Here is a 23,843-nt window from a genome sequence, read left to right on the forward strand (position 1 = left end):
AAAATTAATTTTTCATTGTAACTACTATATTTTGTGATAACCAAGACTTCTATCAATTTCAAGGCCTTTTTCACAGAATTAATTGCTTCTACAAAATAGTTAATAGTGCATATTAAATTTAGATCATTTTCTAGAACGAATTGCCTTAGAGCCATTATTGCCTTAGAACCGCGTTCTGAAAATCTATGTATACATATATACATCTACGTATACTTAACGTATAATGTGTACAACAATATAATAATAATAATAGTTTATTTAGTCTCCGGCTTAACAACAACATATATTATAAAAAGTTCAGTTTTAACTTGTCTAAACTTTGGAATAACTTAAACTTTAAAATTTATAATACGAGTTTTAGAAAAAATATTTTATTTATTTATTTTTTAAAATATTAACGTAACTTTGATTTTTGCCAATAAAATATGTTTCTTGTGTTAAACGTTTAAAATAATGATAATTTTTAGAATAATAATTTTTTCGAAAATATTCAATAAAAAAATTTTGTTTATCTGAACTGATTAAGAAATAACGATACGATAGAATTCATTAATTTTCCTCTCTATTTGTGGAGATTTCTCATTTAAATAATAGCTCATGTTCAGATAAGTGGATTCAATCAGCAGGAATTTAATTTTAATTAAATACCAACTTAAATTTTCATTCGAATAATTCCACTTTACCATAATTTACTTGCGTTAAATTATAAATTGCAGACATTATTTAAAACTTTTCTATATTCTTTTCAAAATATAATTTTTTTTTAAATTCATAAATTACATTTCGTTACAATCATACATACAAAAAATTAAAAAGTTCCATTATTTTTCAAAATAATTCCATTAATTCCTATGCACGCGTACATATTTCTCAAATTTATTAATTTCCTTCAACGAGTTCTATGAACCTCATCTATAAGAATACACATTTATAATTCATTTACGTATCGGATATTTCTAGTCACGTGGCATTTTTTAAGAATGAATCTGTGTGTATAAACCGCACGAAGGCATGTCGAGCATATGAATTTCCGGTCCATGCACAACCGCATTTGCAATCGATGTTAAAACTAACCTGGACGAGGTAAACCACCCTATCGCTGGCAGTTGACCAACGATTGGCTCATGTGTTTATTAACGCACGATAGAAGAATGTAACGCGCATCTAAACGATTTCATAATGCAATTGCAGCGAAGAGATCGACGTGCTTTGCATACCAATCGGTCTTCGAGATTTGCCGCTGTCATTTTGCTGTGTCCATTCGTTTTGATACGGATAGTTCATATAGTAGTATATCGGAAGATCCGCGCGGGGCGCTGTAAGCTGTTTTCTTCCGGGAAAACAGCATAAAGATATACGTGAGATACACAACATATATTATTAAAATAGGTTAGTCATGTGTATGACTAAAAATGATTTTAAAATACTAGGAATATTTTTTTTTTCTTTTTTTAATAAAATACATAAGAAGATTCGAATAAATTCGAATCGAGTGTTTTAATTTTTCAAGTTTAAATTAAATGATTTGATTACATTATAAATAATGATAAATAACATTAAAGTTTATTATTTATGGAAATTTTAAAATTGATAACATTTTTCAGAAAAGAACGCAAAGAATTTAATTTTAAATACAATATTAAATGTTTTTAAAAGAATAAAATATTTTTACAATTTGTTCAAATCTATACAAGATGTTTATCCAAGATTTTGATAAATAATTTTTAAGAGGTATAATCATCGCTATCAGCAATTTTTAAAAAAATAAAATTTTTGCATTGTTTTTGATAATATCATTTTGCAAAACAAGTAACTCTTGTATGTTTTCTTTTTTTTTTTACCAATCGATCATTTAATCAAAAGTTGTTATGAATAAGTACATAATAATTGTTTATTTGCCGATTGAAAAACATTAATAATATGATATGTATTTTTCAAGATAAGGTATCAACAAATAAACTGTACTTCGAGTTACAATAAATATAGTTACAACAAAAAAATCATCAAAACAAGATTATCAAATATAATTCACGTTGGACTTAAAAAATTTAAAAAGCAAATTTTACGAAATCTCATGCGTTCGCAAAATCATTTATTATTTTGAAAAAAAATCCTTTTTCTCTTTTTCATATATTATCGCAACACATTATTTCGTTAAATTATAGGTTAATAAATTATCTCTGACAACTTTGAAAAATAATAGCTTTTTAATTCTAAAAAAAAAAAAGAAAAGAAATAATTATTTTTCTGTTGAAATTGGAATTTAAATTTAAATCTTTTATTTATGAAAGTGATTATTTTAATTCTTTTAGTTATTTAGACTTATCTTCAAATTTCTTTTCATCAATCAAATATCCTAAAATATCTATTAATAATTAATAATTTTCAATCAATAATATTGTTTTGCATTTATGCAATAATTTTATTTTAATTTTTAATTATTAAATAAGTTACATAGCACAATTTCCTTATAGCAATCTCATTTATAGAATATAGCATATTCTATCGATATTTCAGTTTTGCGCAGGTGATTTTTCAAACTTGCGCATACCTTGCCACCACAAATATTTGAAGTTGGTAGAGTAGGGATAAAGTTAACGTTCGCTGAATTATGATGAAATCAATGCAGAATGAGCGTAACATCGTGATGATCTCAAAGGACGGTGCTCGTGAAAGCGTTTACGACTTTTAAAACACGCGAAAGTGTGGAATAACGAAACGCGAGTTTTAACGCCGGTTCGAAAATAGTCGCCACGCCAGGTCGTAGACTTTGATACTTTCTAGAATCAAAATATTTTTCTATGGTGCACGCACGATTGTAAATTTTCTCTGTACGTATTTTCTGCCAATGAATTGCATCTAACACACGTAATAACGCATTACCATTCCCCCCCCCCCGAATCAGTATTTTAGAAATTGATTTACAATTCGTTCAATTTAATGTTCTATTTATCAATCGGAATTTATATCGCTGCACTGATTTGATATCAATAGATATCCTTTACTTTATCATGTTTATATTTTCTTTTTGTCTCTATATATTAAATTTTCTCATTATCAGGCAAAAACAGTCAGTTTGAGCTTAACCTAAGAAATACTTAACCTAAACAACTTTCCAACAAGATTATAGGTTAAGTTCAATCCTTGAATCTTCAACATTTCATCAGACTAAACAAAATATAATATAACTATACAAAGATTCGCAATTGTTTATTTTTTCTCAATTTATATATATATTAATTTCAATGATCCATAGTTTAAATATATAAAACCGACAATAAATCAAAACACGTTAGATTCGTTACTATAAATATGATAAAAATATCATAAGACGATTAAAGAAACTTTTTATCACTCAACTCTATAATATATGTATAGAAATATTTCGATAACAAATGATTCGTACGATTTATTAAGAGATTAACATTTAAATATTAGATCCGCGCATACGATTAAAAGCGTTATTGATATCATCACCTTTTGTTAGACGGTTATCCATCAGATTGCACGTTATCGCGTATAAATCATATCATAACAGATTTACGATCGATTTGTCCGGACTTGTAGTCCATTATAATGATCGAATACTTAAACATGAAATTATAACGTATGGAAATAGATAAGTTTTTTTATTTGGATATATTTGCAAACACAGAGACAACCATTACGGTTTACTATTATGTAAAATTATAACCATTGTCACCATATATTATACTAAGTAATGATATTAATACTTATTATTTTCTTATTTTAATTAATATATTGAATTACATAAGAATATTATTATAAACAAAAGAATCACAAGAATCAATTACTTTACAATATGTATTTATATCATAGAACATATGATTAATTTATTCGTGTATAATAATATAATAATATTATTATACATTGTACACGAACGTTATTCAAAATCCATTATTTCAAACTTTTTGGTAATCGTGTAAACGCGTTTCTAAGTGTTATATGAAACGATTAATCTGAAAAAAACGTTTTACCATGATCGACGGTCGGTCTAAATTGAATGAGTTGGTTAACAAAGCGAAACAAAAACGGAATTGAAAGATTACAACTATTATCGTGGCAAAAAGTTTAATTACGTAGGTAGAGCCATAAAAGATGGCGGCCAGAATGGATTAAATCGTTCGATACAAGACACATGGAACCGTTGTACGGTTGATTAGTTAGTTAAAAAAGAATTCAAGCAAATAAGTATTGCAAGACTCTGGACGAATCACAGATTAGAGTTCAGTTTCGTTTTATCTCGTCTCTTTCTACCTATATATATATATATATATATATATATATATATATATATATATATATACACGAAAGTCCCTGAAACGAGAACTACCTACTTCCGAGTAATAAAGCCCAATGCCGTAATCATCGTGATTTAACGACATCGACCCAAGTGCCGCGGAGGGTCGATCGTGCGATCGTGTATTTCTTTCTAGACACACAATGTATAAAAGTACGAACATTATACGCATTAGCATGCAAAAAGCACTGGAATATTTTATCATCGAGTGTGTATTTTATTGACGAGTATATGCATTGAAGAAAAAAAAAAAAAATGCATTGAAGAAATATTTAGAAACGTAATTTCAGGTTATTTTATCGTATTGAAAATTATTGTGTATGCAACTATTTAAAGATTTATGTAAATCATTAGTAATTCATAAAGTGATACATGGTTAGGTTAAGTCAACACGATAGTTGAAAATGATAGGAAAATTTATGTATAGTACATGTATTATTATATATAGTTTAACGTAGATTTATTCATCGATCACTTTTATTTCTTGAACTGAGGTTAATAAAATTAGAATTGAACTATGCGAATATAAACGAATACGAAAATATATAAAAACTCATTTATATATTAACGATTAAAGAAATTATTAAAATATAAATGAAATTAAGAAAAAAAATTGAATAACAACGTAAAGTGTTACGTTATATACGCTATAATGTACAAAAATATATGTAATTATTCACACGAGGCCTGTTATTATTACACCAATGATCGCCACAATGCGAACTATTGAAACGTGAAAAGATAATGAGAAACGTTTAAAGATACGATAAGTAATAGACTTGCTACCCTGACGCACAGCAACTATTGTATACTCTAGTGTAGAAGAACTCGGTCATTCATACTCGGGGATCGTTATCATGCTAGCGCGTCAGTGTTCACAATACGATCCGGTAAGGCGTGTACGGACAAAGAAGAACGTTTAAAAACACGGCAAAGTGCACTGTATCACGATCACCGATGGAATTATTCATATTGCTTAGTCGTTACAACGTTGAAACGAGAACATTTCTTCTAATTATTATATAAATTATTTGACGTAATGAGTTTCGTGATCGACCAACGGTGATCTTTGGCGCTTTAATAATTCATGGATAAAAAAAATAAATAATTCAGATAGATTTTTACGAGGAGAAGAAAAAAAATTAAGAATCGTTTCGAGGAAGTTAAGTGGCATAAAATCTCATTTCCGTTGAAGCAATACTTCCCTCACATGTTCTACTTCCTCGCGAATTACAAGAGGATTTATTATACAAAACTCAACGCCATACGAAATTTAAGGTTTCCTGATAGAATGTCAAAGAGGAGATATATATACATAATATTATGCAAAACTGCATTATCTTTGTTTTTATAGATGGTAATAGTAAATAAATATAGCAAATGTTTATACTATAAAATATAATGAAAATAAATCCTTACATGTTTTTTTTTTTATGATTTTACTTATTTATTTTCTTTTTTTGGTTTATGAATTTTTTTGAAAATATAAATAAAGGGTATGTGTTTGTATATCTTAAAATTTTTTTTAAGTTATTAAATGCTTTCTAGATTTGCAGATGAGTTTTGATTTCTTTAATGATAATAAATGGTTCTTTTATAACAGAATTATATTTATTTCTGGAATACAAGAAAATTAAAAACCTGAAAGTATCGCAAAAATCATAATTCTTTTAGATATTTACATATAATCTTCATGCAAGAAAGTAATAAACCATTTATTAGGAAATATTGCAATGATTGCTTTTTATTATGGATTAAAGCGGCATTACGTATTTAATTTATTCTGTTTGAATGACATTTTATAATTTAAAAAAAATTGTTAAGTGTAGAGAAGTTAAGATACATATTTTTATTCGAAGAATTTTTAAATTCTATTTAATTCTAACATTTATTCAGAAATTCCTTTGAAAATTATATGATTACATAGCAGAAGTATTTTTAAAATTGTGCATAATATACTATATAAATAAATATGATACAATACTATAAATAATAGTATTATATATAATTTAATATCGATTAAGAAATTTTTATCTTCAAAGAAGTTTTATATAAATATTACTAAATATTACGAAAATAAAAAGTAAAATTTCATTGAGAATAATTGAAGAACATTTTCAGAAAATTTGAACAAATAATGAAATTCTAATTTGAATAAAATTAAGAATCATAGTTTTATATAAACAACAAAACGTTTGCCAACAACATTTACAAATATATTCATAACAATTCCGGTTAAATTACAATGTATTACAATCTTTACAAGAGAAAATCTAGCGTCATTCGAAAAGAATTCAGAAGCGACAAATTCCTAGCGATCAATAAAACAGCTGTAACAAAACCGATTACATATCTTGAAAATGACTTAACATATTTCGCTTACTTATTGCATCATAACAATCGTTCTCACTTTAGCAACTAATCGATCAACAATATTTAAAAGCATTTACCTTGTCGAAACCGAATATATCGTAAAATCTGAAAATCTAAAACCTGTTGCAGAGGAAATTCAATTAGTCGTGAATCATGCTCGTACAAAAAAGGTTAACTTGCACGGTGAGTCTGGAAATGTTCTATTTTCCGATATCTGAAATGATTTCAAACAGGTATTAAAGAATTTTATATTTTTAATTTTTTTTTCAATTCTGACTGATATAAAATAAAATAAAATAAAATGTAAGATTATTATCATTACAGTTAAGAAGTGAAAAATTATAAGTCAGCGTTTCTAACCTCTACATCGTTTACGAATCTGCTACATATATATATATTCATACGTATATATATTTTTCATCAAAATTCCCGGTGAAATAATGAAATATTCATAAAATATTCCTCTTTTTCACGGTTAGTTGTATCGCTAATTATTACACAAAACATATTTCATCAATTTAATATCAGGATAAGAATTTCATTAATGCAACACAAGGATCGAAAGTTATGCACGAGGTTGCACATCTATCTCTGTTAAATTGCACGTTCATTCTGAATTTCATAATTCGCGCTGATTAATCAAGATTCGATGTTGAATCGGCATTGATCCATCGGATATGGATATTATCCGTATATTTCAAAATCATTCGCGCGTTTGATCTATTAATTTGAAATTTTTGAATTAAAAGATAGTCAGAGATCGTTATCAATTTGAAGTATCGATTATGATTATCGTAGATGAAGTTACAGCGTGAAATATTAGCAAATCATGTTTTCGATGTTTAATAATTGAAGATAATCGAAATACGGAATGATAGAAAAATTTATAAAAATTTTAGAGAGATTTATTCTAAAAATCAAAATTTTAATGATAAATATAATGAAATATATATCATTCGTTAATTCGGAATTAATTCATTTATAATTCAAAATTATATTTTATTTCCTATTCTCTTAAAATTAATATTTGTTTAAAAGAAAAAAATTTATATAAAAAAAATATGAAATTACAGATATGGAATTATTTTTTGATATAATTTAAATCTAAACGGTTTATTTCAAAAATATCTAGTGTCCATTTATATAAGATAAAACTCATGTTTCGTATTTGAACGATAAGATATATCAAACATTAAGGAAATGATTTTTTTACGTAAAATTGAGTTACAAATTTAAATCAAAATAAGATTAAAATAAATCATTTCAATTTTCCCTAGCGATAAATATTATATTCAACGAGAAGAATTTTTATTAATTCATTAAAACTTTTTATAATACAGTTCTAGATTTAAAATAGACTTTCATTCAAACTTTCATATCGAACTCTATTAATTCTTCAATTTTTCCTTCTACTTTTAGCGATGACGTGAATCGATGTTGAAGAAACTTATCGATTTCTTTTCTAGAAAATGTAAAAATAAAATTGTGAAGTATTGTGAAAAGAAACAAACAGAACTATTAATTAAAAAAAAATAATACAATATATGATAAAAATAATATAAGTAAAAAAAAAAACCAAATGTTATTAGATCTATAATTCATTTCGTGTTTACATACAAACATGTATTAAATATTTTCGCTATTATTATATTTATCCTGAATAGCAGATGACCCAGACATATCTGTAGGCACGGAACCCATTAACATACTTCAAAGTCGAAACACATGTTTCACATACACATAGATTCAAAGAAAATTATTATTTTTTTCAATCCTATATTACTCGAATTTAGAATTCGATAGCACATACACATTCTAAAATCAAGATTCAATTAAAATGTTCAAATTGAACTACCTGTAAGAAGAAAGATAAAACTAGCCCACTTTCAATTCACTTTTATCTCGGATTATCTCTTCTATAGCTTGAAATTAAGCGAACGCCTACGATTTAAATGTCGCCTGACGTGTAAATTTACCGTGTACCACATTTCACGTGCCATACGTCCGATAAATAATCATTGAATAATGCCTAATAAAATGATACATTTCATTTCTTTATTATGTTTGAATCGTATCGTGGAATTTTTGCCAATTTAAGTATAATAATAATTTCGATGAAAGTAAAAAAAAAAAAAAAAAAGAAAATGACCTTGAAGTATTCGCGATCGATGACTAGAAAAAAAAAATATCTAGTTCTGGCATTGTGCTTTTCTATATCGATTGAACTTTTATGTAAGCAACTTTCTTATATCTTCGAGTTTAAGAAATAACTGAACATACTTACATACTATGTTTATCTGTCTATATGCATAAATATCAATTGCATTGTAGTATGTATATATGAAATTAAATGAATACAATTTTTTAAGTTCATGTAACTACAGAATTTGAACGATGCGAATCATCAATGCAAATATGCAATTATAGTAGAGAAGAGATTAATGTTTTAGATATAATACATCTAAAGCGATCAATGATTAGAATTCATAGTCTGTTTTTCATCTTTTTTCAGCTATTAAATATCATACCGAACAAATATTGCATTTTTATATATGTTTTATTCAATTTTATTCTTATTATTAATGCATACCATTATTTTGAATATACATAAGTATACATACTATACATATATTATCATTGAATATAAAAATGCAAGTTAAAACATCTTAACTAATAATCGTAATAATAGATAATAAATAAAAAATAAATAATATTTTTCAAATTATATTTTGTTTTTTTATTTCTTAATTAATATATTTTTCATATAATAAAACATTTAAATAATTATTCTTTGTTGAGAATAAATAATTAATGATCATTATGTATGTATTGATGAATAGATGGGAAATATATTTTGCCCATCTATTCATACATTTATAGTTCGAGGATGATTCGCATGAAGTTTGTCGCAAGCAAAATGCTCGCGTTGACTACTAATATTCACATGCGAATACATTTGTCTGGCAGTAATGATCCACCAAGTTACAAATAGGTTAATTTATTTTATTTACCTGACCATAGTTCTTGTTTTAATAATTCCATATACTTCATCAAACACTTATATTATATTAAATTGAAAATACGATTACATTAAAAATTATTCAATTCATTTTTTCAAAAATATTTTATCTTTATTTAACGATCGAGTTAAATTCTTAAGTGAGTAATATTAGAAAAAAATCACGAATACCAATCGAGCGCACTGCTTATAACTTGCACGTTTAAGAATTTTGCTATCTGAAAATAGACTAATTGACTTATGTAATTCGGTAAACGTGGTCCCTCGGTTTTCAAGTGGGAACGGAACTGCACGATTTCCACGACAAAACGCTCAAACGCGGGAGGAGGATGTTTGATCGTGCCGATTTCACGATCCACGGCAATGTGTATCCTTATTACCTAAACGTATTCATCGGTCCCTTCATAAGGGAACGGATGCAGCTATCCAAACGATTAGCGAACAGCATCCGGCGCCGATCTAAAAGACGCTGTGTGGGTAAGCATTGAAGAACTGGATTAATGCTCGCAGAGATTACAACGGCGAATACCGATTCTAGAGTGATCGAGGATGGGAGGATCCCACTCGATGATGAGTGACGTTTATTGCACGTTCGTAAATCATTCTGATGTGTGTCTGCAAATGTGTGCAACAAGAAAGAATCTCGTAATTGAGGACTTCAGAAGAATTATATATATATGCTCTGAAAAGGAACTCTTTATCTAGAGAAAATTGATGCAGGGCGGAGTCTAAAGTTTTCGTGCTTGGAAAAGCGCAGGCGATATCGCTTCCTCCGGGTTACCGGCCCTCTGATCAATATTAATACGTGACACCGGCGAGAGGGCGAACTGGTAAGACTCATACATACAAATATACATTATATATATATATGTATATATATATATATACATCATACGTACATATATATAAAGAATGTCATATGAAGAATTGAAAGAAAAAAAAAAAATTAGAAAGAAATGGTAGAAAAATTATCATGCATTCAATCGCGTTCGAAATGGCACATATGATAGATGAATGACGATAGGACATAAGCAGTGAAAAGAAGAAAAAGCAAATTCACAAGAGCGAGAAAGAACGAAGAAGGTACACAGTTGATAAATGTGTATTTACCGCCAATCTAGGAACGTCCACAGTCTTGTCGGTGCAGCCCACCTCGATGGTTAAAATGTGACAATAAAAACTCTTGTTTTTTGCCCTAGCACGCAGCATGCAACACCTTTTTATCCTCGTAAATCGATCCACAGCACGTCATCGATAATATCGTTCAAAGAAAATCACGGTAACTACTGTCAACGATTCAGAAGGGCGCGGAGATCAGGGTGAGACACTCTATTCACTCACGTATACGCACTTTTCTTGTCGATTTTAATGCTTTAGCGATTTTCTAAACGTAGCGAAGCCACGACTGTGTAATTGGCACTGTCATTACTGTCACGTATATTTCCGTATAGATTTTGTTGTTTTTCAATGATACGCGTACCCGTTACTATAAATGAAGATTCGAAACTGTTAGCATACAAGTATCGGTACAAGCGGAATCGCTACAGAACAATTCGACCTCGTATGTACGGTCACGATACGTCCGTGTATTGCATTCTTTCAAGACCAACTGCGGGATCACGATTTTTAGTTCTCTAACATCTCAAGTGGTGCCCTCCTATGACGAGCGTTGCCCAGAAATATATAATATATAGAGAGGCATTTATACTTATATTTTTAATAACATTTTCATGTAACGATAAAATAAAATTAATTTCCATGTTATCAAATTTTTTAAATAAAATTTTTAAAATAAATATATTCAAATTATTAATAAAATTTAAATAAAATGTTTATAATACAACATAAATATATATAATAAAATAATATAACATAAATGAAGCTAATTTGATTAGTTTTGTACTCGTATAATAATATCGAGATTTGTTTTTATATGCGTGTATTATATTAAAGCCAAATATATAAAAAAATTTTATTTTATTGGACATTAAATAATTTTCTTTATGAAATTAATAAAATCAAATTGTAAATATTATATATTTAAATATATTTAATATAATCCATAAAAAAAAAACTACATATTGAAAATTTTATTCGATATTAAATAAACATGTAGTGTTTTACTAACAAAATGTATGAAACCAGTCTAATATCAACCGTCTAATAGTTCGTAGCTGGTAAATTGGTGTGGCATTGTATGATATTGATAATTGAAAAATAAATAATATATTTGTTGTGCAATTTCTTAGAAGAATTTATTTTAGATTATGCGTTTATGATTTTACGTATTGTTGAAGTGCAGTGCTAATACAATATTTTATACAGTATTTTTATATTAACAACAGTTTAAAAATGGACGACTACTATTTGTTATATTTATGTGTAATTACAAATAATTTGTTAAATAATTAAATTAAATAAATTTATAATGATGATTCCTATGTACATTTTTGTATATATATACATATTATATATTTTGAATTAAAAATAAATATATTCAATTACAAAATCAACAGATATTAGAAAAAAAAACTTTTGTTCATTTAACGATCTAAATTCTTATCATATTTTCCTCATAGCTTTATAATTTATAATGAAATTAAAATATAAGAATTGACTTAAAAATTATTTTTGAAATCATTTTGATCTTTTTTATTTTTATTTGCGATGCTTTTAAAAATTTTTATTTATATTAATTTATTTTTAATTGAATAGAATGAGTAAAAACTTGAGATGAAATATTTTCATTTTAAAATAATTCAATGATCTTTTAATCATTTGAACATTATTAATTTTTAAAATATATGGCTCTAACACATTTTTATTTCATTTCTTCATACACTTATTATAAAAAAAGCAATAACATTTGATCGAAAATTTCGTACGCATATTAAAAACATTCAACATAATAATAGTTAAAAATAGAGAAAACAAAAGAAAAATACATATTCTTTTAGTTAATCTGTAAATAATTGTAGATACATTAATTGCACATGAGTCTCATTACATAAATATGTTAAAACGGCGCGTATTGCATAGTAAGAAAAATATGATCAACTACATAATAAATCGCATAATTAAAATGTGTGAGCATAGTGTTATATTTATTTCTTAAATACAGCGGAATTGTCGGAATTTTTTTTATTTTTTCACAGGTGAATATAATTGAAAAGGGATTTTGAATATAATAGCATAGTAATCGCTCGCTTACAAATGATATGCTCAGTGAATTGTGTTTCGTATGAATTGTAGGTTATATTTTTGTTTTTTAGTATCAAGGTTCTACACACGTGTATAGAGTCCTATAGATGAGACACATATATAATATAAATGTCATTTCATATTTTTTTTTGCTTAATATTATCTTTGCATTGCAAGAGATACAATATATTGTAATTTTATTGTAATTTATGAACGATGTAGAAATGGATTGATTCCTTAAATAATTATGATATTTGTATAAGTATGATATAATTATGATATATTTTTTGGTTTTTTATATAATGTAATTCAAATAATTTACATATTTCCATGGCAGTTCTATAATAATAATTTTAGGATAAGAAAAAGAGAGTATGAAGAATGTTTGAAAGTAATTATATAAAAATATTTAAAAATGTGATAATTGTAACATAAATCATATAGAATTTTTAATATAATTTTAAAAATAACATATAAGTTAAAAAAATTTCTAAAGAATTATCATTATGATCATTTTTTGAATTGAATTTTGGTCAAAAATTTTATTCAAGAGATCAATCCCTAATAGAGCCAATGCCATGAATTGAGTTTATTAAATTATTCACAAAAATGAGGAGCAATTCATTTTCATATATAATTGTAGCAATTACTAAAATTATTCGACTTATTAATAATAGATTATCGTATAATGCCAATATTTTTCAATCGGACTATTTAACGCAATTCTTTTGTAATTAATGCATTAATGCATTTATTTTTAAAAATTATATAATATCTTGATGTGCAATCTTCGCAGAAGATTTTCAAGCTCAAAATGACGATTATTATGCAATTTGTTGTTTGTGTAAAGCAGCAATAAAATATATACATAATAAATTATGATAAATCTAATTTAATATTTATATTTAAAATATATGAATATTTTGAAGTTATGGTTTTCTTATTTTTGAGTTCATTTAAAATTTTTGATTGTTGAATATTTTGATCGAGAAAAATTAATTTGAAAATTATTTAATGCTTTGCTTGTTATGTATAACAACACTTTTGATTCAATATATTTACATTAAAGTTTATTTGTCTGTAGAATAAAATAGTGAAAAATTATCTATTTATTTTTTCCTTCTTTGTTAAATAACATGTAATTTTAATAATATTTTAATCATTAATTGCGCTAGAAAGTTATATTATAGTCATTATTAAAAATTATTTACAAAATAAGTCGATCTGTATTAAAAAATTTTGTTAATTGTGAATTATTTTTTTTTTAGTTATTTGAATAATTATTAATCTTAAAAATTATATATTTTGTTAAATATATTATTATATTATACAATTAAATTTTATAAATATTTAAGCATACATATAGTATCAGTAATATATTTATTTCGATATACATTGTTGTTGACTACATAAAATTTTGTTTCTCCCCTGATAAAAAATCACTTAAATTCCGATATCTCATGCTGCTGAACAAACAAACAAATTACATCATCGTTAAAAATAATGGAATAAAAATCGATATTACTTTGAATCAATTTGTTTTTCGAGATTCTCCTTTTGATACTTCTTTTAGTATTCAGATTATTTTTTTTGTTATTTTTAAACGGCAATACAATGCATTTTGTGGATATGTTTTTTTTTTGTCATGGCGATAATTAATACTTTGGCAAACATCTTTAAACTTATATTAACCAAAGTATCGAAAATCTGCAGACTATCGGTTATCGATACTTTTTAATACTTACCATTGTACCTATTTAAATGTTAATTACACATATAATATTTTTTTTTGTTGTTGTCGATAAGAGATCAGTAACACATTAATAGTAATTATTACTTATTTGACGCTTATCGATTATTCGCTAGGGATATTACTTATTGTTTTTTCATTGGAATAATACATTTAAAACATTGGTAATTGAAATTTGGCGAGAGTTATTTGACACAATCGATTTTTGCACATGATCGATTTTAAAAGTGCAGATAAATTTCACATGGTTGTTCCAGAAATCCTTCTTTTAATTCAAATCCTAAAACATTTTTGTTTTCTTCTTTTCGAAAATATATAATAAGAGATCGATGAATCGTTCGTCGTCAAATTTGTTATACAATATATTATTTACAATCTATCGTTAAGATAGCAAATATCCCTCGCCTTGGAAGTATCGATATATGTGGTAATTAAAGGGCGTCGCGATTATTTCTCGGCGCAAAAGTCGTTCTTGTTTAAGAATAAGTTTAACAGCGATTGCTTTAGAGTCCATTTCCATTTATAGACTGTTCTGAAAGCTAATACCTACGTTCAGCAAAAGATAGAAAAAACACCGTATTACATTTTGTCTATGCTAGTTTATACTTGGCTAATTAAAGACGAAAGAATACAGTCGCAAATATTAATCTAAGATTTAATTCTAGGTAATTAATGTTATTGATAATAAGATAGATTTGATAGTAACAATCATTTAAGAACTAAATATATTTTTTTAAAGTATTCATAATATTTTTGATTTGTTGTAGATTTATAAAATAATTTATGATTGTATTACAAATATCTATTTATAGTATAGAATATATAGAATTATAGTTATGATTTGTTTCAAAGGGAATTCAAGAATTTTAGAAATCTTAATTACTTAACCCTAAAAGTTAGAAAAATCGATTTTTAATCATATATTTGTTATTTTAATTCTTCGACATATAAAACATAGATAAAAATATAAAACATAAAGATTGAATTTAATGCAATCACATGGCAGATATTTGCTTAATAATTATTATTATAATTATTAATAATGATTCCAGTGTACAAAATTGAATATAATATTTGAATTGCTTAGATCATAAATATTATAATTTATTTATTTATTAATTTTCTATAATTAATATTCTTGTAGTACAAAATAAAGAATTTCAAAAATATCTTATTATCAATTTAATCATCAATTCATTTTTCTCACAGTTTGTTCGTCTACCGCGAAATAGCCTATTATTATTTTTATCTAATAAACTGACCGAGTCTATATTTTTCGTTGCATATTCACTGTTTTTATCTCACTCATGATTTTGTTAGCATTTATCTTAAATTGTATCCTTATATACTTACGCGAAATTTACAAGAGAATTCTGTTAACAGTAAATTGAGAAAAAATATAATATAAAATAGATGCAACGGCAATTAATATAAATACATTACATTTATAAATACACTTTCAGTGAGCCATTTTATAAAAGGAACTATTAACAGAATTTCAAAAAGTAGAAGCGATTTCGAAGTATATGTACATATGGATTGGAATTTGAAAGGATATGATGTATAAAAAAAACTAATAAATTATAAAAGAAAAATGACAATGATTCTATTAAAGAAAAATACAGAAAAAAAAAAAAACGAAATTGAACCTGATTACCAGATATCCTAATATTATGCAATGAATCAAAAATACGTAAATTCCTTATAACAATAAAAATTATAACTTATTTTATACATAATTAAAATAAAAATCAATTTGATTTTTTGTTATCGAAAATATATATTTTATTTTTATGATTTCTAAGTAAGATATTTGATTTATAATATTAATTTTATATTTGGAAAATATTGCTACATATTATAAATAGTAATGTTTTAATTTATTATTTTTTTTTGTGATAAGGAATTTATGCATATTCATTATTTCAAATTGTGTGACTCAAGGATATCTGGTAAAATGAATTGTCTATTTAATTTCATTAATTAAATGAAAATAATATAAAGATCATGATATTCGCTACTATAAAAGAATGTAACATGGCATCACAATGATTTTGATTAACTTAAAAACTGCATGGGATTAATTACGTCGTGCGTAAAATTAATATAAAGATAATACGCTGCGTATATACAATTGTGAATAATAAGTGGGCACTCGCGTACATATACAACAAATTATGAATACAATCAAACTATTTACAACGTTAATAAACTTCTTTTTAGTTATAGATTAGACAAATTATTTTTATACGTACCAACTATTAAACATAAAATATTTGTCTTCACATACATTTACACACACACATACACACACTCACGTATTATGAATTTTGTGCAAAAAAATTCACATTTACCATCATATTTATACTTATAACGAATTATTGGTGCAACATGTATGCTTCATTAAAAAATTTTCAACTAAGATTGATTTTTTTCCTCTTTTTTTTCTTTTGAATTGTTTATAGTTGCAATTAACGGAGTGCATCTATTTTTGTGAAACGATTTTTAACGCTTGTTATTTTTTGTTTATGATTTATATTGAAAGCTATGTTATGTATACTTGGTGCATGTTCAGAAATTGACAAATGTTTATCGAATTTATATATGTATACAATAGCAATTTTCTAACTATATCTTGAGACTAAATCATGGTTGTTTTAGCTTTATTTTTTTTTTTTTTTTCAATGTTTAATGATAAATTTTAATTAACGGTATGCTTATAGACCGACGTTAACTATCAACTGCTTAGGCCTTTTTCTTTAACGTGAATAAGAATGTACAATCGGTACGATTATACATAGAACGCGTTAACATGCAGATGATAGTTCTTTTTTTAAATCTCTTAAGCCTGATTATTATAGCTTTGCCCATGAATATTGTACACAAGACATTTATGTTATTAAATGTGAGAACAAAGAAGTGTTAATAGGCAGATATTCATTCACTCTATAATATGAGGCACACAGACAGCCATATATCATTATAGCGGTATTATTTATCTTAGAAACTCAAAAAACAAAAAAAAAAAAAAAAATTGATGCACTCTATTAAATTTCGATATATTTAAACAAAAATAAAAAAAATTATAGAGATAATTAATACATTTTTTTCTTTATCTTTATAATTTCAATAAAATTAATTTGATCGAATTCTTTCACTCTATCGGAATGTACTGTGAAAGAAAGGCTCTTGCTTTCATTGCTGAAATCTATAAACGTAGAAAAAATTTGATAGTGAAAAATATCAAATTATAATATATCGATATTTATAATTATCAATAAAACTATTGAATGATGTTAATAAAATGTCAATTCAATTCTTTTGTTATGATCGTGAGTTTCTTCACACTTAATTTACCTACATATCTCTAGGTAACCATTCGATTTAAAGCTGAAAGCTTGGATATCTATTAACAAGTTTCCAACAAAAAGTGTTTCCTAGAATCATATACAATAGTATATGTAACAGTTACGCTCAGTCGTGCCATGTGTTCGGAAAAGCGCATTATTTTTGCGCTGATCCGATACTACAATGGCTCTACATTAATCAACGTAATTGGTGTTTTTCCTTGCGAAGTCAACAGATTTTTCCCTGTTGACGTTTGAAAAGTTTTTCTACCTACGATAAAGCTATATGATGGACGTTCACATATATACTTAAATAAATTAAAAAAAAAAAAAAAGAAATGAATGACATCTACTATTTTTTACATATCGCTGATATAAGGCAAATAAATAAATAGTTTTCATATATATTTCTATATATATATAGAATATTCTATATATATATATATAGAATATAATTAATGTGTGCGGGGTTTCTTTCCCTTCATGCTATGTTAAGCATCGTTATAGCTGCATCGTTTAAGTATACGTTGCATAGATCCATAGCAAATTTTTCCCTTATTTATTTTATGGCAAAAAGGAAAAAAACTACAAAAATACATTGAGACATGATTGATCTTAGCCAATTCATTAAAGTCTCGACGCGTTTCGATTCAATCGATATCCATACACGCAATTTATATTTTTAAACAAAACAAATATATCAAATTTCAATTTGATCTAAATGTTTGTTTGTAATCTCTTTTTCTTTTTCCTTTTGTTTAGTATAGATTGAATACTTAAATTTTCATAAATTAAAATACAACCTCACAGAGGCTGTTGAAACGGTATAGACATAGCTAACCCTTTCACCACCCTAGAGTGTTGTATCATTTTTCTTCAGTTCATAATTAAAAATTTATCTAAATACCATAAATATAAATTTCTAATTCACTGATTCAGCCTTTCGATTTCGAGACACAGGCAGTGAAAGGGTTAGATATATTCTAGTTCTGCGACTGTGCTTTTTTCCCACCACGTGGTTTGATACTTTCTGAAATCTGCCACATTGCCTCCTCACAGAGGAAATCACTGAAATTGTTGAAGAACGTTATTATACGTTCGTGCTTCTTGAATGAATATGTCCTATAATAAATATATAATCAGTGAATAATTAAATTTAGAGCAAAATAATTTATTAAACAAATAAATTATTAAAAAAATAAAACATACCCTTTTTTGAACCTTTTCATATTTTCAACAATATTAAACTGTTGCCATCTTTTCGAAAAATTTATACTGCCATCAGGTAAAAGATCACTATTTCCAATATGCACGAATGTAAGATCTTGTAATACAAGTCCACTGTAGGTAGAAAAGTTATTTAAAATATTTTATATATTTGATAAACCTTGATTTTAAATTATTATATTAAATAAATAAAAAAATTAAATATATTTATAATTAATAATTAAATATATTTACATATAAGGAATACATGGCGGTTGCGTTTCTGCCAGAGCTTGTCTGTAAGCTCTAAAACTACTAGAACTATCAATAAGAGCACAATATTCCTTTAAGCCTTCTGTAATATGTTTTTGCCATTCGAGTCTTCTAATAGGTGCACTATCCAATGCAGAAAGCAAGGCTAAATAACTATTAAAATTATTTATTTTTCTAAGATGTTTCATTATCTTAATGAATTTAACGACATATTTTTCCCTGTCTTTTGCTTCGTTTTCTAATCTGTGTTCTAGTATCCTCGATCTGGCCCAATACGACATTTTATTAAAGTGTTCTGTAAATCTAGTTAAGTTCGGACTTCGTTCTTCGTTTTGTTCTTGTGCCCAAATTAATACTTCCGGTATCTCGATTTTCATAAATAAATCAGCATCTAATAATGTCATTTGTTCCGCAATTTGTTCACTTTTAAAATCGAGAAGGGAAGCTTGCTTTGTTGTCACACTTAACGAAGAAAGAATTGGTTGTGCAGATTGTAATTGTTTCACAGCGTGTTTTTCTAAAATTTTAACACGCAAAGCTTTCGCCATGGTAAGATCACCGCTACATACTAATTGTTGCACGAATTCCATTAGAGTTTGCAAGAGGGTATCGTCCAAATCAGACATACTAAAAATAATCATTTTAATTATTTTAAAATATAGAAAAAAAAAATTTTTTTTCTTACAAAACTTACGTTAAATCGCTAACAGCTCTAACTAATAAAGAAAATGCTTCACGAGCTGCTCTTTGTTTGACAACGTCAGCAGAACAGGAGAATCGCTGATGACGTTTATGCAGTTTTTGAATTAATTCCAATGGTTGCATGAATGTTCTATATGTAGTTAAAAATGCTTCTTGATACAAAAAATCTGTAAATAAAATAAGCATGAAAATACATTAACTTATAATTTATAAAATAATAATATATATAATATAATAATATATTATTAAATATCTCAATATATTATACATATATGAGAAAATTGCACATATCTGGATTTTACTAGAATTTAAAATGAATCTAACAAATTATTACACTGACCTGATTCCTTCTCATCTATGAAGCATGAAAGAGTATGAAGTGCAATTTTTATTCATTATTCTTTGATAATATTTATTAATAATGGAATTCAAATTTCGAAATTTAAATAAATTCTTACCGTGTTTATTAGCTTTAGTTGCATGAATTAGTAATGCATCAGGATGACCACCTCTTATATCTGGTCCTTCTTCATCTGGCTTTTTAAAAACTAAATATTTACTGATATCCAATTCATCTAATATGCTATCATCTTGATCGATATCTCTTAATTCCAAAGTATTATCATCAACAGATATCGATGATAAAGCATTACTAGCTGGTCTTGATGATGGTAATATTGTATCTAAGGCAACGTTATTCTGAAAATAAAATGGTACTTGATTAATAATATTTGATAATATAAATCTAATATCAGTAATTTATGAATTTTTAAGATGTTTACCAATTTTACTGGAGTTGAAGGTGTCAGCTCTTTCTTATCATGAATGCAACCAGATTCTTCTATCTTTACTGGAGTCGACGTTACGATTGGTTCAATTGTATGTATACTTTGCATGCTAATGGTAGGTTTTGGCGAAATTGGTGGAGGTGTTGCATTTGATTTAATGGATCGGGATCTCTTTGGTGGTAATGCTGGTGGGAGACTAGAATTATTTGTTAGTTCTGTTACTGATGGTGTCATAGTTATGGAGGTACTGAAAGAAATAATAGATGATATTTTCTCTTATTTTCTATATTAAACATGAGAATATGTATGTATACATTTATATTAAATTACATACTTTGAACTATCGTGCAATGTGGTCATAGTATGTGCCATGAAAGAACACGATTGTGTCGTAGTAAGGGCCATATCATTTTGCCATTCACCTAGCATTGAATTATAAGCTGCCACTGAATGGCGGGTCCCAAGACCAGAGATGAAGTCATTGTTACTGTGAGAACAATTCCCAAACATCTCCATGTATGCCATGACTGCAATAGATATAATCACATTTATATAATTGTAATGTATTGACAATGACATAGTAATTATGAAATAAGAAAAATAGATAAATAAAAATATGATTCCATGATATATACATATATGTGTACATGTACATATATATATATGTACATATATACATATATTTATAATATATATGATAAATACAAGCATGATTCATGTTACAATAAAATATCAAAGCACAGATGTATAAAATACTGAAAAACACTGATGCACAAGCATATATATATCTCCATACATAATTATACATAAATTCACGAATACAAGATTCGTATAAACGAACTCACTGGAATAAGAATGTAATCTTTTGAATAACATTTTCGCCAATTATAATACTTTTTAAACGATTATTTAATTGGAACAAATATCACGTAATACAAGCACGAATAAATATCATATATATCGAGAAAATTTCATTTTATAAGAGATCTATATCTTTTCTTTGATTCTTTACGTATAATCGTGGAAAACTAAAGTCAGCTGGCTTAGTTCTAGAGTTAAAGAAGCATAAGTGTTAACTGACTATTAGCAAGAAAAGGTCAATTTAATTAATGGAATAATGTCGACGCCCACAAGTAGTTGAAGATTAATTTCTACGATTAATAACATTTAGAAGTTATACAAAAATGTTAATGAAAATAATAAATTTATACAATAAAATGTATTGTGTAATAAATTTAAATAAAAAAATTAATGTATGAAATTTTAGTCCATGAACTAATTTAAATAAATAAATAAATAAATAAAAAAGGAAAATAGTTGAATGCAATTAAATCTGAAAGTTAAAAAAAATTCATATTTAAAAAAAAATGAATATTATTCTCCATGTTTAGTATTATTTCAATTAAATTAAAAAATAAGCCATGAAAAAGCCGAAGTTATGAATAAAATATTCAAGCTTAATATTAAATGAAATCGTATCAATCATTTCGACAAAATGAGATCAAAAGTAATTGATGAGAACATGCCGCAAAAAGCTAGGAGCTTAAAAAATCGTGTATAATCAATGCGTGAAACGAAGGGTTTCAACTTAGCGTGAACGTGTTTGCTGAGGGATAGCTGATTTGTGTGGGCAGGATCCCACTTACCAGAATATGCCACTGATTGGAACACTGGGGGATACAAAATATTGTATCAGTTTTAACCTACTATGTGGAAAAAATTCGGAACGACTATTCTAATATAAATATTCTAAATAATTTCTAACATAATTTTTATTCTCTAATATTTATTCTCTTTAAATTCAAAGTAATTTCATTTTCAACACATAATATAAATTATTAATATTACTTTAACTAAACAGCAATAAAGCAAATGATGACAATAGTATTAAATATTATCTGCGTTATTGCTGCCTTTTTATTATAAATTATCATTCAACTTACTATGCCTTTTTTTAAGAGGAAGTGGTGGAGGTTTACTGGCATCTGGATTATCGCCATTATTAGTATGTAAACTACAGGTTGATAAATGCTCGTTTTCAGGTACATTGTCGTACTGCGATGGCTGACGTTCTTTTCTCCGTTTCGATCGTTTTTCTGGTAATGCCGGCGGTACACCATTAGCGTCCGATGTAGATATCGATTCCATTTCCTATAATATAGAAATTGAAAAGTGAAAAACAAATTTTGATACAATTATTATTCGAACTATTATAATCATATAAAAAAAAAATGAAAACGAAAAAGATTTAGCAATTATCACAAGTAACAAATAAAATAAAAAAGAAATAAAAGATAAAAATACAATTAAAACACAACATAAAATAAAAAATACAACACCCACATTTACCAATTTTTCTAGTATCGCGGAATCTCCACTTCCAGATATATTTGTGCTAACAGTACTCTTCGAACTAGTCATTGTCTTCTGAGTGAAAATAGACCCGTTACTATCCGAAGATAGTTTTGTTTGTGAAAACGATTGTTGAGAATTGAACGTTTGTGAATTATAACTAATGCTGCTCTGCTGGGAAGATCTTTTGGACGTTATACTGGAAGTAGTAGTATAACTTTGGGATGAACTTCGTTGTGAATGCATCGATACGAAACCAGATTCTTGCGTTTGGGTCGATAATCGATTTCCTTCTATACCTGAAACATGATCATCGATATAATTTTTATAGTATAACAGATTAAAAATTTGTACTATATGTATATATAATATTTTTCCTTACGCAAGAATGTCCTCAAAGTTTCCCAATTAGTGGCCATCATGTATTCTAAGATTAGTATTAATTAATTAAATTTCGAAAAAAGAGTGAAGAAAAAAGAATTTCAGTATGTTGGACCGATTCGAATGAGGA

At 26.4% G+C, this 23,843-nt stretch overlaps 2 protein-coding genes across 17 annotated transcripts in view; both read right to left on the reverse strand.

Moving 5' to 3' along the window:
* The window catches only part of LOC413791 (TBC1 domain family member 24), a 39,501-nt gene extending 28,147 nt beyond the window's left edge, over nucleotides 1–11,354 (reverse strand). For 2 of the 4 annotated variants that reach the window (XM_006567976.3, XM_003251110.4), the window contains exon 1: nucleotides 10,824–11,344. The gene's annotated coding sequence lies outside the window, so the exon portion shown is untranslated. Of the gene's footprint in view, nucleotides 1–10,823 lie in introns of all 4 variants that reach the window. The other 2 variants (XM_006567975.3, XM_006567974.3) reach the window with 2 other exon arrangements.
* Nucleotides 11,355–17,277: 5,923 nt separating this feature from the next.
* LOC409856 (guanine nucleotide-releasing factor 2) overlaps nucleotides 17,278–23,843 on the reverse strand; it is a 90,045-nt gene continuing 83,479 nt past the window's right edge. For 7 of the 13 annotated variants that reach the window (XM_016911349.2, XM_016911343.2, XM_016911341.2 and 4 more), the window contains 11 exons: nucleotides 23,324–23,631; nucleotides 22,924–23,131; nucleotides 22,627–22,650; nucleotides 21,315–21,507; nucleotides 20,975–21,227; nucleotides 20,651–20,891; nucleotides 20,533–20,547; nucleotides 20,185–20,359; nucleotides 19,473–20,117; nucleotides 19,221–19,352; nucleotides 17,278–19,133 (listed from right to left, as the gene is read on the reverse strand). In XM_016911349.2, coding sequence (XP_016766838.1) covers nucleotides 18,995–19,133; nucleotides 19,221–19,352; nucleotides 19,473–20,117; nucleotides 20,185–20,359; nucleotides 20,533–20,547; nucleotides 20,651–20,891; nucleotides 20,975–21,227; nucleotides 21,315–21,507; nucleotides 22,627–22,650; nucleotides 22,924–23,131; nucleotides 23,324–23,631 — 2,333 coding nt within the window. In that variant the 3' untranslated portion in view covers nucleotides 17,278–18,994. The remainder of the gene's footprint in view (nucleotides 19,134–19,220; nucleotides 19,353–19,472; nucleotides 20,118–20,184; nucleotides 20,360–20,532; nucleotides 20,548–20,650; nucleotides 20,892–20,974; nucleotides 21,228–21,314; nucleotides 21,508–22,626; nucleotides 22,651–22,923; nucleotides 23,132–23,323; nucleotides 23,632–23,843) is intronic. The other 6 variants (XM_016911344.2, XM_016911348.2, XM_016911347.2 and 3 more) reach the window with 6 other exon arrangements.

Source organism: Apis mellifera, linkage group LG3 (genome assembly GCF_003254395.2).
Source record: "Apis mellifera strain DH4 linkage group LG3, Amel_HAv3.1, whole genome shotgun sequence".
Lineage (NCBI taxonomy): Eukaryota > Metazoa > Arthropoda > Insecta > Hymenoptera > Apidae > Apis > Apis mellifera.